General features: G+C 38.1%; 3 protein-coding genes across 3 annotated transcripts in view; 2 read left to right on the top strand and 1 right to left on the bottom strand.

The window, feature by feature from the left end:
• The first annotated feature begins 1,539 nt into the window (after positions 1-1,539).
• LOC307041475 (uncharacterized protein) lies at positions 1,540-3,879 on the top strand. Its single transcript, XM_079684906.1, has 4 exons — positions 1,540-1,698; positions 1,795-1,931; positions 2,766-2,822; positions 3,287-3,879. The coding sequence occupies exons 1-4, from the start codon at positions 1,623-1,625 to the stop codon at positions 3,332-3,334; spliced, it is 318 nt and encodes a 105-aa protein (XP_079541032.1). The 5' UTR covers positions 1,540-1,622; the 3' UTR covers positions 3,335-3,879.
• Positions 3,880-4,935: 1,056 nt separating this feature from the next.
• vamp3 (vesicle-associated membrane protein 3 (cellubrevin)) lies at positions 4,936-12,484 on the top strand. The gene is made up of 5 exons (XM_079684907.1): positions 4,936-5,069; positions 8,165-8,243; positions 9,482-9,640; positions 9,860-9,911; positions 10,179-12,484. Coding segments are annotated over exons 1-5 (309 nt in total). The 5' UTR covers positions 4,936-5,067; the 3' UTR covers positions 10,196-12,484.
• A 269-nt stretch (positions 12,485-12,753) lies between these two features.
• The window catches only part of LOC307041035 (matrix remodeling-associated protein 8-like), an 11,375-nt gene continuing 6,769 nt past the window's right edge, over positions 12,754-17,359 (bottom strand). Inside the window, exons 8-12 of the mRNA XM_079684344.1 lie at positions 16,955-17,113; positions 16,846-16,870; positions 14,280-14,374; positions 14,130-14,201; positions 12,754-14,040 (exon numbers count right to left, since the gene is read on the bottom strand). Coding sequence (XP_079540470.1) covers positions 14,018-14,040; positions 14,130-14,201; positions 14,280-14,374; positions 16,846-16,870; positions 16,955-17,113 — 374 coding nt within the window. The 3' untranslated portion in view covers positions 12,754-14,017. The remainder of the gene's footprint in view (positions 14,041-14,129; positions 14,202-14,279; positions 14,375-16,845; positions 16,871-16,954; positions 17,114-17,359) is intronic.

Raw genomic sequence — 17,359 nt, 5'->3', positions numbered from 1 at the left:
GGTTGCAGCTCAGTATGGACAGATAGTTTGACATTATGTAATTCTGGGATTTGTCTGATTGAAAGCTGGAAAAATAGAGTAATGTCTCAGATAGAATAATACAATTATCAAACTTCTTATAGGGACAATGTCGCAATGGATGACTCTGGATTAGCCCGATTACGGAACGGAAGTTTCTAGGTTCAACTGGCTCGCCATTTTCAACTTGCAGTCTTTAATATTTTGGCATGTCATTACATTCAAATAGAAAATTATTAAAACATAGTTTTTGAACATCGTCTTAAAGCTACAGAAAATGCAGATGTGTATATCAGGACATAATTTATCTCATTAATATCTTGTCTTAAGTTGATTTATACAAACTTGATCTATATAACTTAATCGACTAAATTGAACAGGAATTTGACTTTTATTATGTGTTTAAATATTGAATGTTGTCTATGCAGTAACAAGGTGGCAGCGTTATCAAGAATCAAGTTTTTTTAATGTCTTGAGCATGAAAGTACAGTTGGTCTCTATCTCTGCTTTTTAAATAATCCTTTTAAATCTATTTACATTTGATTTACTTTGTGCTTCCGTTTACTCAATTGAACTATCACATAGAAAGCCTGATTTGCAGAACACTCAACAATTGGGCTACAGGCGCTGCATGGAAAATATTTGACCTGAGGATATCCTGATAATTATGTCATTGTTTAAAGCTCCATTACTTCATCCTTGAACTCTGGAATCACAGACTTTGCATGTATGCTACAGTGGCAGTTAAATTAAAGGTCCGCTATTATACTGTTTTTCATCAATATATTATAGGTCTCAGATATATACAAAAATGTATCTGAAGTGTTTGGCTCCAAATACCAAACAGATCATTGTATCCCATAATCCCCTCTGTTTCAGCCCTGTTTCAAAAGTGCTGATTCTCTGTCTGTTACTTTAGATGAAAATAAGGAGTCCCTCCCCACGCCCCTCTGAGAGATATTTGGTTAAAAAGAACACAATGATGCTCTAGGAGGAGATTCAGGTGGTAAGGGGTGGGGGGGTTACCTTGGTTGGTTATTGGCTAATGGTTACACAAGCCAAAAAAAGGTTTTGACATCATAAAGTGGCCAAAATCTGATCAGCTCATTTTCAGACAGGTTTTTATATAAATGGATCAGGACAAAAAGTGAGTGAATCTTTTTTCCTGAAACGTTCAGAGTCTCTTAACGCAGAGGGGACACATGTGTATGTATAAAAAACACGAAAAAGTGGATTTTGCACAATGGATGACCTTTAAGTTAAGCAGTTTTGTTTTAGTCATAGGGAATTAAACATCAAGAAAATGTATATTCTTCAACAAAGTATCTACTTGTGAAATTGACCTTTAATAATAATAATACTAATAACTCTGCACTCTTCAATGTAATACAGGCACAACAGGTTCTCATCACTCTCGTAAGACCTTTAAAACACTGTATACTGATAGTCAGGGTATGAACCCCTCACACTCCCCACTGCAAAGTACAAACCCATTGTCCCCGTTGGAATGATCCTCAGAGCGGGGTGGGCGTGGGGATTTCTCGGGTGACAAACACAAAGTTCCCGGAGTTTTTAAGGGGGCTCAACAGTCAACAGTGTGAGAGATGAAGAACCTGCATGAGGACATGGCTGCAACACTACTGACTCTGATGCTCATGATACCCTACATATGCGAGGGAGGTGAGTTTTTTTATGACACAGAATGACTGAGAAAATGCAATCTTGCTGCTATTATCTGAACAATCATTATGTCTCTGGTATCTGTTTATGTTTAAGCACTGCTGAGGAAGTCCACAGCGATGGACTTCCTTCAAAAAACAAGAGAGAAGCGTGATTCTGAGTGTTATCCCAGAGGCTGCAGCTCAGAGGCCAGTGAGTCTGGAGAACTGATGGAAACAGAACATGTTGGATATGTAAGTTTTACTGTCATTTGTACTTTCTTTCCCAATTGCCTTTTTATATAATCTTAAATCATTTAATAATCTGCTGTTGTGTGGATGAATAGGCTGTTAAACCAAGGTTTTCATAGTTTTTTACATATTCAAAACCTGCAATTTCCACACTGATAACAAAATAGTATACTATTATGTTGAGACAGTTGGGTGGTCAATGCTATAGCATTAGAATGTAGCATTATTAGAATGTTTTTAATGTATTAATTTGACATTGAATTAGTCTTCTTTTTTCATGTTTTGGTGGATCACAATCATGTTGTTCAATGATGTCCTACTAATGGGATTCAGTGTACAGATCATGTAAACAAAAGTGAAAAAGTGCCATCAATCTGTGTGGGTTTCTGGGTCTTTGCATGGAAAGGGATTATGCCCATGAAACTATGAATAAGACCATGTGTGTCCAAAACCTGGACTCCAGGGATGAGAAGCGTTCCTCTGTTCGACAGGGATAATGTGTAACATAATCAAGCAAGTCACTGAGGCATCCACCATTACCGTGTTCCTACTTGCTTGCAATGAGGAGAGAGAGTGAAGGCAGGCCATTAACATCGACTCTGTTACTAAGTGCACCTGCCGCTAATATCAGGTGACAGCATGAAAGCCAGCAGAGGTGGAATGTGATCAACTAGGATTTCTTTCATTTAGTAAGACATTTAGGTTCTTTCTTTGTTGCAAACAATGTTGTTCCATAAACCATTTTCAGTTTGTATGGATACTATAAGCAACTACAGCCTGGTTTTGTTGCAATGTATGTATTACATTTGGAATAAAATCTAACAAACTTATTTATAGGAGGAGAATTCCAGCCTGCTGTATGATGGGGGTGCTGCTCAGGAAGGAATACACAATGTAAGTTTGGTTTCATATCTTACCTACATTATGTTGTTATTTATAGATACATGTGAGACTGACCGTTGAGCGGCCCGACCAAGCAAGGAGGCAGAGGCAGAACGTCCGAAAATATAACCCGACGTGGGCATTTATTAAAAATAATGTGCACAAAGTTCACTGCCTCAATCCTGCTGTTCTCCGTGAACACATCCTGCAGCCACAAAGATCTCCCACACACACCCAGCCTCTCAAGACACAGCACCTAAATACACACACAGACTAACACGACACAGGTGAGGGGAGGAGCAAACACAGGGCACCAGGTGAACACAATCGGATAATCAGCAGGAGGGAACACAGAGACGACCGGAAACAAGAGACAAGATGAGGGGTGAACACTTATATAATTATTAGTTATTTTACACAGGAAGTTTATGAATAAACCTATATAAACAAAGTCTAAAATCACCTTTGTCTTGTAGGCGAGCCCTGGAGGGGAGTCTGTGGCGAATGAAGGATCTGGGATGTAGCCAAGAGGGAAAGAGCAACACGACGATGTTGTTGGTGTTGAGGGAAGCTCAGCTTTCCTAAATGCCTCCTGATACCAAGGGCAACTTTGATTGATTGTATATCCGTGAAAAGCATAGCAACTAGTGATACACTATAAAAGTAAAATACACAATTTAATCACTTAAATAAGCCTTTGAACAAAGGGTTTATACAATTAACATGATTTGTTTTAAGGATTAATTTGCATGCTCTATTTACTTGTTGTTTTAATTTGTTAACTCCAATTGTTATTGTTTTATGTTTAGCACTTGCTGTCTTTGGTTATTACAGTTCAGCATGTGACTTGTTACTGAGTTTGAAAATAAAAAGTAGTTATCCTTGTTAGAAATTATGTTTCAATAAACATAAAATATCTTTATCAATATTAATATGTTGTCCAGTATATTATAACTTCTAAAATATGTGAGCAATTATTCAGCTTATAAACGTTTCAATACATAAGATGTATATTGTAAGCATGTTTTCTATAACATTTTGTTGTTAATTAAAGGGTCTTTAAGAATTAGTGGTCTGTAAGAAATGAATCATTTATCTTTTGGGAGTTTAGGATTCTTTTTTTTGGAGGTTTTAAACCTTTGTGTAGGTCTCACTTTGCAATTTGAACCTGTGTGTCTGGTATGCAGTGTTGTTGTGTTGGTATCATTATTAATCCATCAAGTTAAAACAATCCAGAGAAATGGCACTAACCTTCTGATTAATAACTTTAACTATTCACACACTACAGTCATGGCCTGTATCCTGTTGCATTTCATGAAAATGTGTAGGCTACACTTTAGTTGTTATCTGAAGCAAATATCTTTGCCCTCTGTGTAGTTTCTATTTATAAATCAGAGGAATGCACAAATCACAAAGATGATCCATCTGTTGGTTTTTTTCTGATTCCAAGCGTTTCACATTTGAAGTAGGCATACACTTACTTAAAATCTACACGACATAAAGCTGACGTTCCTAAAGGATGTCACATGCTGATCACGGGCTTGGGTGGTCACTGTTTCCTCGCATAACTGGACAGTTGATCAAACCAATTAATGGAGGTTGTAATGAGACAAATATAAGGACCGACATTTCCTATTTTAATTACTAATTTTGATATTTGCAATGTTTTCAAGTACAATCTACCTTCTGTTTTAATCTCATGTTATGCGTTAATAATTGTAGCTATGCACAAGAGGAAACGGGCTACTGCCTCTTTAATGCTGCCTTCAAGTTCTCATCGTAAAATCAACCTTTTTCACTTCAAGTAGTAATTATTAGTACTTTCCTTACTTGTAACAACATACCCGATTGATTGAGCTCTTTTTGAATTATATTTTATTTCGGGAACCAAGCACCAAAGATGTATGTTGTGCATGATGATGCAGTGGATATATAATAATTCATATATAGCCATTATCTTTACAATTTATATCGTATATATGATTGTGTTAAAAGTTATTCCATATAATATAATATCCCTAAATTAACTATCAGCACATCCTGCTTACACCAAGTAAAAAAATTAAGTTCTCACTTTATTATTTTTCTTTAGTAAATAAAGTATCTGTAATTTTCATACGTGTCAATATCCCCATTTTCCAAGGGCACGGAAAGGCAGCATAACAACCGACGACAGTAACTGTTACGGCTTGACACTTTAGCTTTTAGCCTGCACACAAGAAACAGCTTCGGTCGTTCAAAGAAATTTCATTTCACAATGTAAGTCTTTAATGTTTCTACAAAACTGTTTTACATTCCAATCGTACACGGTCAAACCTGGGTAATGTAGGCCTATCGACCTTCCGGGTAGTTTGGTGAAACAGGATCACAGACAAAAAAAAAAGAAACGCCCAAAACTTTGTGACTAGCAGCAACAAGTGCTAGAATCGTAGTTTTGAGACTTAAGCTAAGCTAACTATCGCAGAGATGTTTATTTTCCCAACACAAGCTATGTCCACTCCCTTTTACTAGTTAAACAACGTTAGACAATTAAAGTAAGAAATATAGTGCAGGCTTGTATAACGTAAACAGCTGCGTATCGTTAAATATTAATGTTAGCTTTATGCTAGCCTAGCCTTTTCTCCGTGTTTGTTTGGTAGAGCTAGCTACGTGGTTACTTTCAGTTTTTAAAAACATTTTCGAGGTACATTTTAAATATGGCAACTGTAATTGGGAATCACTAGAAGTTAAAGTAGGTAAAAGTAGTGGTGAAGTCAGTGTTAAGCAGAAAATGTCTCAGTGGTTTACCTTATACTTTGTCAGTAACGTTTATTAACTGACGTTATGGAGAAGAGGTATAAAGTGGTGTGGCTAGGACTTGGGCTTTGAAGAAAAACCATCATTTACTTTTTTTTTGTCATGTTACAATAGAAAAACAGAGCAAGCGAAATCATAATCCCTTTCCATTATTTTGACTACCACCCTAAACATAGGAAGTATGTCTAAAACAATGAGAATAAAACGTTATTTCAGAAAGTGTAATCCAAAAAACAGTTATTTTACAGCCCTAATTAAACCCATCCATAATTGAATAGTACTTGTTTGGATAATGTTATTCTTTTCTGAAGATAGTTCCTGTTTTCAAATGTTTAAAAAATTGTACCAAGTGTATTAGTGGTTTGCTAAGTCAATGGGAGTTTAAAAAAAAAAAAGTTTTTTAATATCAAATCAAAGTTGGACAGTGTTATGGTAAAACATGCTTTTATGATGTCGGCCTTGCAGGGACCATTTCATCAAGATAAGTCAGTTGTCAAGATTTTTGTGTTTGACTTTGCTGACTTGTTTGCGAAGTTTATCTATCTAGGTTAACGGCTGATGATGCAGTCAGCTAACGGTTCACAACACACATACATGACACATGACCTTAACCGTCTAATGTGCACGCCTATTTTTCAGTTCTACAATGCACTATGGAAACTGCAAGCATAGCCAAATTCATATCTCGTATACATTTTGGTTTCTGCTTGGAGTTATACATATTAAATAATACAGTATTAGAACATTTTGGGTCAAACTCTTGAGTCAAGTTTTCAAACTGTGTTTACTAAAAGAATGTTCTCTCTGGATGTAACTATTACCTGCAACCTCTCTCATGTATAGTTTGAAGAATATAAACTTTTCCTCTCAGGCTCTTTTCAACAGGTTTAATAACTTTTGTAAGCAATAATGTCCTAGCATACAACTACTCAGACTATTTCTGTATCTTCGGTCTGTTGGTTTTACATCTATGAACACATGTCACCTTTAGGGTCATGAGTGATGCGAGACACTCACAAGATTCTGCTTACAAACGTCACTGGAACCAAAGGGGCCGTCAATAGGCCTTCACATGGCGGACATGGCACTTAAACAGAATGAAGTCATCATCCATGTTAAACACACCTTTGCTTTTTGTGGTATGACAAGTATGAATGTCTGATGTGTAAAGGACCAAAGAAGATATGGTTATTCATTGAGAGGAGAAATTGTTCAGAAAGGTCTGAGAGATTTTATTAATACAAGTTGCAGGGGTATATCCGGTGGCATTACAACAAGAATGATGAACCAGATGTGTTAACAGACAGGCTGTCCATCACGAGAAAATGTCGATTTTGAGAATAGATTTAAAGGTTATTTACCGCTTTCAGATCTGAAATGTGGTTGTTTTACATCTACATTGATTGTAAACAAAAATGTAACTCTGGATCTTAGAATTTTAGTTTGAACTATTTAATTTAAGAGAAAAAGCATTATGACAACGATTAAGTTCACCTTTTCACCATTGTTTTGTTGTTTCATACCTTTTTATAAAATATGCATATTTAATTTGGTAATTCTATATATATATAAAAGCATAATTCATGGTTTGTGTGTGTATTTCAGTATTCATGGGTGTGCAATAACAGTTTTGCCTGTAAAGGAGTGGAAGAGCAGTGTAATTAGTAGTACAGTAGTAATTATTTCTTCTCAGGATGAACCACAGCGATATTTATCTTCTACTTTTGTCCTTTAGAGTTGTTGTGACGTTAGATGTAGAGCTTTTTTCTTTGTAAACCCAGCTGCAGGACAACAAACTATTTAAATGTGAAGCTAGATACATTTAAATAATTGCATATTGACATCTACAGCAGTCTTTTAATGTGGATTGAGTCTGAGCATTTGGTGTAAACTGCCACACTGGCCTCTTTCCCAGCATCCTGATACATCCTGTATACGCTCTACAGTTTGGTGTGATCACCTCCAAACGATCTTTCCGCTTCAAGTATCCTATTGTTTTGGAGAGAAGAGAAGTGTCATTATTGCAGAGCAGTGCTGACTCATGTCAGAGGGGGGCAGTATTAAACCACCAACCTTACAAAAAGGCTCCATCATGGTGCTTTGAACATTAGACTGGCCGTTTCTGAATGTCGAGTATACCTGCTGCAGAGCCACTATTTCAAGTATACTACGTCATCGAGTGGCGCCGAATGCTGGGCATTTAAACAGTCCTTCGGCGCCACTCGATGACGTAGTATACTTGAAATAGTGGCTCTGCAGCAGGTTTACTCGACGTTGAGAAACGGCCTGTAAATATATTGAATTATAAATTAACAAAAAAAGTGATATCAGTTCATTTACCTACAATTGTACAATATTTTAAATGAATTTGACTGATTCAGAAATGATATAAGTCTTTGGATAAGAATACTTTTTTTGCAATTATGGTTAGGCTGTTTGCTTCACTTATCCCCTGCTGTTATCCATATGTGCCTGAACAGTTTAATGCATTTTTAATTTTCAATTCTGTAAAATCTAGAAGGCTAATATCTACTCTTAATTTGTCCTCATCTCATCAGGTCAGCAGCCGGTCCGGATGGTGCTGGCGCCGCGCCAGGCAACAGGCGCCTACAGCAGACCCAGGCCCAGGTGGACGAGGTATGAGACCTCTCTGATTGCTGGTATACCAGAACCAGTTAAAGCTCCACTATTACATTTTAACACTGGTTGTTAAGGATGATAACGCCAAATAGTTTCAATTGAAGTATGTTGTATTATTAGTTTTACGCAAACTTTTGATTACAGTTTATTATTTTTGAAGGAAAGCTCAAACATCAGACCATGTTACTCTTCCAAATTAGAGATTTTCAATTTCAGATTCACGATGTCAGATAGAACCAAATGTTACCCATAGAGCCTTGGGACACATCAGAGGCAGTTATACACAGTGTGCGTCATTTTCCTCACCTAGCCAAGTGTTGTTATCTCCATCTTCAGCCGCTATGTAACTGCCATCTTCCATAATGTCTGTCTGGATACTTGCATAACCCTTGGTAACGGCGTTATGAATCATCACAATTTGGAATCAGTGCTCTCTGCCACTCCGCCTTCACATGTCCCCTCACATGCCAGATACATCTTTTATTCAAAAAACATGCCAGTGAGGCTACCAGGAAAGAAATGGCTGCTAAATCACACTCTTTCTGTGTTTCCATTGTTAATCAGCTTTACAGTTCCATTTCTCAGTCCCTCTTAATTTTTTTCACCCCACCTACCCTGTGATTTAAAATAAGCACGTCACGGAAAGCCTCCGATTGGCTGCCCGGGGTTTATGGAATCATTCTGAGTGCCACGGTTACGCAACACCCACATGGCCAAACACACTTTTCTCCGCCCCGCCTCTCTGTCTGAAAGGAGGGGCAGTTGTGAGGTTTGTGGATCAGTGGAACATTCGGGTTATGTGTAGTCTGCAAGACTGTTTGTGTGTGTGCATTCACATCTGCCTGGCTTTGTTTATTTATTTTCATTAGGCATATTATTTTATTTAGCAGAAGGTTTTTAATATCTTTTAAAAAAAAAAACTTTTATGGTAATGTGTTGTTTATCTTGATTTGTGGTTTCAGAGGTTACTCACCACTTACAGCAATAATGTCACCATTCTGCTTAGGATGCACTTGGAATATATTCTCATAATTTTGAAATAACAAGGTGGATCAGTGTTTGGTCAATCTTTAATGGTGTCTAGTCAGGATCACCCTAGCTCCAATTACACCAAGAGACATTACAACAAGTACTGATATCAATTGTTTTGTTCATGTGTGTGTGTGTGTGTGTGTGTGTGTGCGTGTGTGTGTGTGTGTGTGTGTGTGTGTGTGTGTGTGTGTGTGTGTGTGTAGGTGGTGGATATTATGCGTGTCAATGTGGACAAAGTGTTGGAGCGGGACCAGAAGCTGTCTGAACTGGACGACAGAGCCGACGCCCTGCAGGCCGGAGCCTCCCAGTTTGAAACCAGTGCTGCCAAGCTGAAGAGGAAGTACTGGTGGAAGAACTGCAAGGTGCCTAGACACAGTTTAGTGATCAAACAAACAAATGGAATTACAATGTTTTCTGTTTTGCCAGATACAAAAGTATTCATGCTCAATTTCACACACAAAATAGTTAAAATAATATTGTTAAAGGAAAGTTCGATTGTTATTTAATCTGCAAATGAATAGACATCTTAATCCCAGTTCATGTGTGTGGCACTGACTATGCTGAACCCTTACCTCTTGCAGATGTGGGCCATCCTGATAGCTGTCATAGTGATCATCATCATCATCATTATTAGTGAGTATCAAACCTGTGGTAATGTTCTTCGCCAGGGTTGTATTATTTAATCCCTGTGATTTCCAATGAGTTGCCAGAGTTGTAATTACTCTACTAAGATTTCAATTGGAACTTGGCTGTTGATATTGAAATCTATTAAAAGTGTGTAGATAGATAGATATATATATAGACTATATACTTTTGTTGTTTCTGCCATTACATTCCTTGGTTAATAAACATCCTCTTCCAAGTCTTTCATCTGAAATCCTTTACCTCCTTCATTCACAGTTTGGAATTACTCCTAAAATCACAACAAAAACGACAACAGGAGGAGGAGTGGGGAATACAATGAAGAAGAGGAGAGGAGCAACGTTCATATTTAATCTCTCAGAGGAAGACAACATGCCATTACTGGCAACTGAGCTCCAGTTTTCTCCTGGCAGGAGGTCTTCGTTCCTTGTCCTGGTTTGCCCTCAGTGTGTGTGTGTGTTTGTGTGTGTTTGTGCGTGCGTGTGTGTGTGTGAGTGTGAGTGGATGGGTGTGTGTGTGTTTGCAAATGTGCCTGAGTAAGTGAATGTCACCATACCAGAGTTTAACCCTGCATTACTACGACATACCAGACATCTTTTCACTTCTAATGGAATTCTTTGCCACTTGCCAAAGAAAACAGAAACATATATATATAGAAAAAGGTCAATCATTCAACTTGAACTGCATGAACCTATGGAAAAAAGAATAAATAAACAATCTTCAAACGTATACAAAAGCACACACATACTCCAAACTCAGGACTAGAATTGAAAATTGCGATTGTAAACTCTCCTCAACTTATATTTACTTTTTTATGTTTGATTAATAGCCATCGATTTGTGTGTGTGCCAGACTAAGAGAAGTGCCTTTGAGGATATACTGTTCTGTGTATCGGTTTGTATTGTAACCCTGCGTATCATTGAATATATGATCCCTCTCAAACACATACACATTTGTACTTTTCAGATGCCAACATTTCCAATCTTCTCCTAATTTTTAAACATAGAATTGTACTATACTGTCACTTTTGACTTAGTGCGGTGCCTCTTCTAAACGTGCCGATAGCTTGGTGTCCCGTATTGCTGCTTTCATCATTCTCAAGAACCGCTCATTCAAAAAGCTTCACACTCATCTCTGTGTGGCGTACGCTCCTGGGCATCACACCCTCCGTGATACACTTTCATCCCCTGAGCAATACTCGAGTAAACGCTTCATTTAGCTGCAAATGTTCAAACAAATATGGATGAGAAAAGATAGCATGCTGTTTCAAACACTACACAGTGTGTACATTACACACCACTAATATAATCCTTCCCTTCTGTCCCCAGCAATATACCTTCCAAGTGTGAAGTCAATTGTATGAACGGTTGTTGAGAAAGTTGACAGACATTCAGACAGAAACTCCTTCCATTATAGTTAGACGTCTCAGGCAACCTGGGAATGATGGGATGAGTTTGCCTTGTTTTATTTATGCACATGGTTAACTGTTAAAACATTTCTATGTGTAAGACGTTTGATTCTGGATTGAATAAAGAGGAATTTCATTGGTCACCCGATAGCAGATAAGCTAACCAGTAACACACTGTTGAACCACCTGATCATAGCTGTCCATCTTCCTTTCACAAAGGACTCGGTAACAATGAACTAGTATGAGCTTGCGTTAAGATAAGTGCCTATATGTTAAGACTCACGGCTTGGCAAGAGACCATGCCATGAAGTTAAAAAGTGCTACACTGGTTTGAGAGTTGCAAATGGTATCAATCAGGTGCCATGAAGTTGCCTTTGTTATATATTCAAGCACAACACTTAGGAACATTTAGTGTTAGACAGATGCCTTAATAGGTTTCTCCAATGGAGAACAGCCAAAATACAGCCATGCCTCACTGATCATAGAGCAGTGAGTAAACTAGTAGTGCCTTCTCAATGCTCCAACTGTACAAACCTGCTGCTTGCTTTTCTAGCTGAGCTAATTAACGTTTTAATTAAGTCTTCTGTTTAGTCACACAGGCCTTTATTCCACCTGATCAAGGCAGAGTTCTTCTCACGTGTGATATTTTAGTTTTATTATGCCTCTAACAATAGCTTTTTTTTTTTTACTAATCTTAGGGAGGCTGTAGATGTTTGTTGTCTCTGGGTTCACGGCTGCTGAGCATCGTGCGTGTTTGAGTGTAGAGATAGACTTGGCACACTGGATGATTGCCTTCCCTGCTGCTGTCTTCTTCATATTCAAATACATGCATTTTAATATTCACTCATGAATTGCGTTACTGCAAGGACTGTTGAAGTAGCTTTTTCTGTAGTTTTTAAGACATAGTGGTTTTGCTTTCACGGTGCATTGTTGATACTATGGTCGCTCAAATGAATAAAGATGGGCTCTTTTTTTGAGTGATACATCTATTAAGGAAATTGTGAAGTATTTTGACAAGCTGAAACAGTCCTGGATTTTATCACTGATGTGTGGTCACCATCTCCTCTCTACACCAGTAATTTGAGTACATTTGTGCCATCCTATTCTCCCTAAATGCCTTTTGCTTGAATAAAACATATTCAACTAAAATAACAAAGCTTCATCTGTTTGTTTTTCTTGTTTCTGGTATTTTTACTCTTTCCAAAAGCAGCTCATGGACTTGCTTTCTGACTGCTAGTGTTGTTCCATGTTTATAGATGGCTATATTATATAAAGATGCACTTCATTCCTTTGTTGGAACACTCAGACAAAGGCATGTTCCAAAATATATTTTTCTCCAATTCTAAATAAGTGGCTGAAATTCAGTTTTGGAACCACTAAGTATTACATTGCCATTCATTTGACACAGTAAAACAAGCACAGATGTAAATAGTAAAAGAATGATGACTCCATTTATTGTGCATGCTGGCTCACTGTTATGAAATACTTGAATAGAGCAGAGCTTTTGTTAATATTATTAACACTGTGCTTTTCCTAGCCCATTACCAAACGTCCATTGAACTCGCCAAGTTAACTCCTTAAACCAATCATGAATACCCACATCATTTAAAATCAGCATCACACATTGAATTGTTATACATGTAAAAAGTAACATTACATCAAAAATACAATATGAGCATCAGAACAAAACATTGTTTACATACACTGCTCATTGGTCAGTGAGCATAAAGCAGGAAGCAGGAGCTACACATAAAGTAGAGCTTCAGTGACGTATTAGTCTAGTCAGTTAAGCAAAGATGGATATGTGAGTAAAAATAGAAGAAAAACGGTATTTACTTACGCTTAAGGTATAGTCATGGAAGCGGTATCAAATGAAAATGTACTCAATGAAAACTTTATTTAACCCTTAGATGCACGAGTGACTGGACCACACTCTTCCATAAGTGGGTCAAAAACGACCCGCATTAGAATAATGTGTTTTTATGCCATTTTTGTCATTTTGGTTAAGAAAAATCTCTTGTATAATATTAAGTATTATACTTTGGTTCACATTATAAATATTTTATATTTAATTTTTCACTATTTATAATTGTAGACATTTTTTTTACATTTAGAAAAAAAAGACGTTTCCCCAAAGGATTCCATAGAAAATGCATGCAGGTCATTTTTGATTTTAGTGCAAGCTTGGGGTAGTAATACAAAACTACAATTTCTTAAAATGTAAATAAAACATTTGAATGGCATGATATCCAAAACATGTTTTTTGAGGATTAGCTGGAATATGAAATGATAAAAAAAATGTAATTACAAAGATACTTCAAGAAAACCACCTCACCGGGTCAAACAAGACCCACTTATGCATCTAAGGGTTAACGTGCGCTGCGCACACATTGCTACTTTAACACAGCACTGTTAAAAAGTCCCCTCTAGGTAGCGCCAACGGTCCAAGTCCAGACTTGATCAAGTACAATGAAAGAAACGTAACACATTTTCCTTGGTCTCTAATACTTACAATTAAAACAACAAAAGGCCTCAATGTGGTGTTTTAAATACAGATCTTTCTGCATTTCACCGCATTGTGTCTCCTGCTGTCTCTGCCTGGACATAAGGCACGTGGATGTGTTTAGTTTGGAGTGCAGCTTCCTGGACCAGCCAGTGACTCAAGTTTCGCCATCTATTTGTCTCTTCCTCACTTGGAGAATTTCTGCATCTCTGCAAAGAAGTATAGGAAAATTCAAAGTTAAGGAAGATTGAAAATGAGACATTTATTTTTCATTAATCTGACTTTGATTTTGTGTTACCTTTGTCAAGATCAATGACTTTAGGCTGAGTGCTAGTGTGGACCTTCTCTTTCAGCAGGTTGTTCTTGAAGTCTAAAATCACACAGCAGAAAGTCAAAACACACACACTCCAGGCAAAAGTCACTTTCTTCATCTTTCCTTAATCCTTACCAAGTCTTTTCTCTCCTTCAGGCTCCAGACTGCTGACATTGCCATCAGCAATGTCCATCTCAAACTCTTCTGAGCTGCTCTCACTTCTGCTTGACCTATCACAGTATGATATAGACCAGGGGTTTTCAAAGTGTGGGAAGGTGAGCCTCCCCTCAGAGAACATAAGAACAGCCCGCCCCCCCTCCCAATTATTATTCCTGTTATTGTTATTATTGTTGCTATAATGCAGGGGTATTCAATTGTATTTCAAAGAGGTCCAGTAAGAGAAAATGTAATTAAATGCTCTGTTTTCGCTGTCTACCTTCCGCCATTTGAAATTACTCCAACTGCTTCTCTCCTCTTGTCTCGTCTCTGTGTTTGAATCTATCGTGCTGACTGCACCGATTTGATTGGCTGAGTAGCGTCACCTCCTTAAAACATTAAACAATAACTTTTTAAAACCTTTTTATTTTTATGTTTTAAACATATTGTATAAAACTACCCCAATACTTGGACTATTCCTTGCACCCCTCTAGAATAACCCCGAATGGTCTCAACCATATTGCATCAGTAACGTGCACTTGTTGTTATAACAAGATCGCAAGGACACTGGTAGCGATCGGGAAATTGAGTGTTGTTCAGTTTGTGTGTTGTGGAACATGCGTCTCCGTGCATGAAAATATACCACACACCCAATTACAATTGCATGTTCAATTCCAGTGATGCAAACACAGGTATGGTGAAAAAAGAGAGAACTATTCAAAGCAGAAAGAAACAGCGTAATAAACCATCTGACAAAGGCCTACGCTATAAAGCTTCAATGAACTGTTCTTTATAATATACTCAGATCAATAGAGACAGAGATGTTAAGTTATAAATCAAGGGTTTTTATTATTATTTACAGCAGGGGGTGGGGAACCTTTTTCCTTTACATTTTTACAACATCCTCCGAGGGCCGTACAAATGATTGAACTCAACCTCTGCTTAAAAAAAAACTAAAATCACAGCTCATTCATTTTGCCTTTCTTTCATTCTGTGCAAAGAACAACCAGATATCTTACCATGACTCGCGCATGCATGTGCACGGTGTGGCATGACCACCACAACAGAAATATATGGACACAAGATGTGTGCAAATTTATTTAGTATCCTATCCATGTGAACATGATTTAAGTAGGGGGTGGACCTTGTAGAAGTTGTCGATACTTCTTAATACATGCATGTGTGTATGTACAAGGAATACACAATGCATAGGCAAGTGGTGGCTTTATTTATGACCACAGCATGAACAGTGAACATGTACGTTGCATGCCGACTAACAACTGAATGCCTATTATCTTAACACGTCACCGGGTGGCGCACCATCTACGGCGGCCTGCAAAGGACAAACTTAATCATATGAGAATGATCTACAGACCTAACCTCCTCTAGGAGGGTCCGGGGGCATGCTCCCCCGGGAAGATTTTTTTTTAAATATTGAAGTTAAAAGCATCAATCTTGTGCACTTTGAGAGCAACATGAGGAGATCTATGGATACATCTTTCAACACCCATTTGAAACAGAACTGGAAGCAGATTTTTCTTTTTGGATATTTTACAAGTCACTCCCCTTTTAAACTCTATTCTTGTTATTTTTAACAACTTTTTTGTTACAGTCATGTAGTATTTTATACCTGTTTTTCATTGAGTTTCTAATGTCTCATTAATAACTATAATGATCATATCAAGGTGTGCCTTAACCTCACTGAGCTGAGGTTATTTGAGCCTCTCAGGAGAGAGCTCTCTTCCACCTGGTTGGAGAAAAGCTCTTTAAATTCGTTAGCATAGCTAGCTAACCAGATGCTAATAACAACAGATCGCCACTGGGCTTACAACTAAAGACAGCCACGCAAACACTGCGGCATGTGTACGGCTCCTTATGGGTACTGCAATATCTGAAGAGCTGGAGCGGCGTTCCGGTGCTCTCCGTCTGCACTCTAGTTTAGACTCCTTTCAGACGAGACATAACCACGTTACGCTCGTGTTGTGTTCAAGGAACCTGTCTTTGGCCAGGAAAAACCGGCACTCGTTCGTTTAATTATTTTGCGATCTAGATTTCTTCTTCTTTTTTGAAGTGAGAAGTTGTCCGTCCGTCCGTCCGACTGACTGACTGACGGACGGACTCCCCCCCCCCAAAAAACGAAAACGAAAACTCTTCGGTTCTCCACGAATTACACAAGTCACCCAAATCGGCGATAAAAAAGCGGGAGGCGCCGAAATGCGACTAATTTGCATCACTGCAATTCACTACCCTGGAAGTTAATACAGTTGTTAAAGTTGGAACAGCCTGTGGACAGCCGTTCTTCCTTGCATGTCAGTCGCCGACATCATCTTATAGAGGACAGGCACATCTAGCTGCAGCACGACCCGTATATTTCCGCACACCGTGTTGTCAAGACATTTTTTTGTGTCAGGCTGCGCCTCCCCTGAAGCTCTCTGGCGCCCCCCAGGGGAGGCGCGCCTCGCACTTTGAAAACCGCTGATATAGACAATTGAGTGTGTTAAATGGTAAGACAGTCATTATGTGAGTGTGTTTTCTGTGTTCTCACCTCATAGATGGTTGAGGGTAAAACTCTGAAACCAAAGAAGATAAGATGAGATTTAGAAATGTTATTTCAATGTAAATCTACAGTCTGACTAAGATACAGCAGCTCATACCTTTGGTTTTACGTCTGCGTGTGATGAGGATGATGATGAGTATAATGAAGGCCAGGAGCAGGAAGGAGGTGAGGACGTAGCCCAGCGGCATCAGAAAGTGGTGTCTCTGGTCGGGCAGGATAACATTGATGACTCGTGGTGATTCAGCCTTAGTGGTGTCTGAGAAGTGCAGAGATCACAACAGTCACCATTTAGGGTTTACAAATAATATAAACAACACCAGACTTTACATAGAACATAAATGAGTAACACAGAACTTCCATTTACCTTTCAATTATCTTTTACAGTCACAACAGTTACCATCTTATGTCAAGATGGCCCTATTGATACATTTCTAATTACTCTCATTTTCCTCAAGAACAACCATAATGCTTTAGCGTTGTTAAAATGTCTCAACATCTTTTC

The sequence above is a fragment of the Notothenia rossii genome, assembly GCF_949606895.1.
Source record: "Notothenia rossii genome assembly, chromosome: 5".
Classification (NCBI taxonomy): domain Eukaryota; kingdom Metazoa; phylum Chordata; class Actinopteri; order Perciformes; family Nototheniidae; genus Notothenia; species Notothenia rossii.
The sequence above is the reverse complement of the archived record's forward strand: the minus strand, read 5'-3'. Positions and strand labels throughout refer to the sequence as shown.

Coding starts and splice junctions, on each gene's coding strand:
- LOC307041475 (XM_079684906.1), top strand. CDS start 1,623: ATGAAGAACCTGCATGAGGACATGGCTGCAACACTACTGACTCTGATG. Junction 1,699..1,794: donor ACCCTACATATGCGAGGGAG/GTGAGTTTTTTT, acceptor TTTATGTTTAAG/CACTGCTGAGGAAGTCCACA. Junction 2,823..3,286: donor CTCAGGAAGGAATACACAAT/GTAAGTTTGGTT, acceptor TTTGTCTTGTAG/GCGAGCCCTGGAGGGGAGTC.
- vamp3 (XM_079684907.1), top strand. Junction 8,244..9,481: donor CCCAGGCCCAGGTGGACGAG/GTATGAGACCTC, acceptor GTGTGTGTGTAG/GTGGTGGATATTATGCGTGT. Junction 9,641..9,859: donor ACTGGTGGAAGAACTGCAAG/GTGCCTAGACAC, acceptor TACCTCTTGCAG/ATGTGGGCCATCCTGATAGC.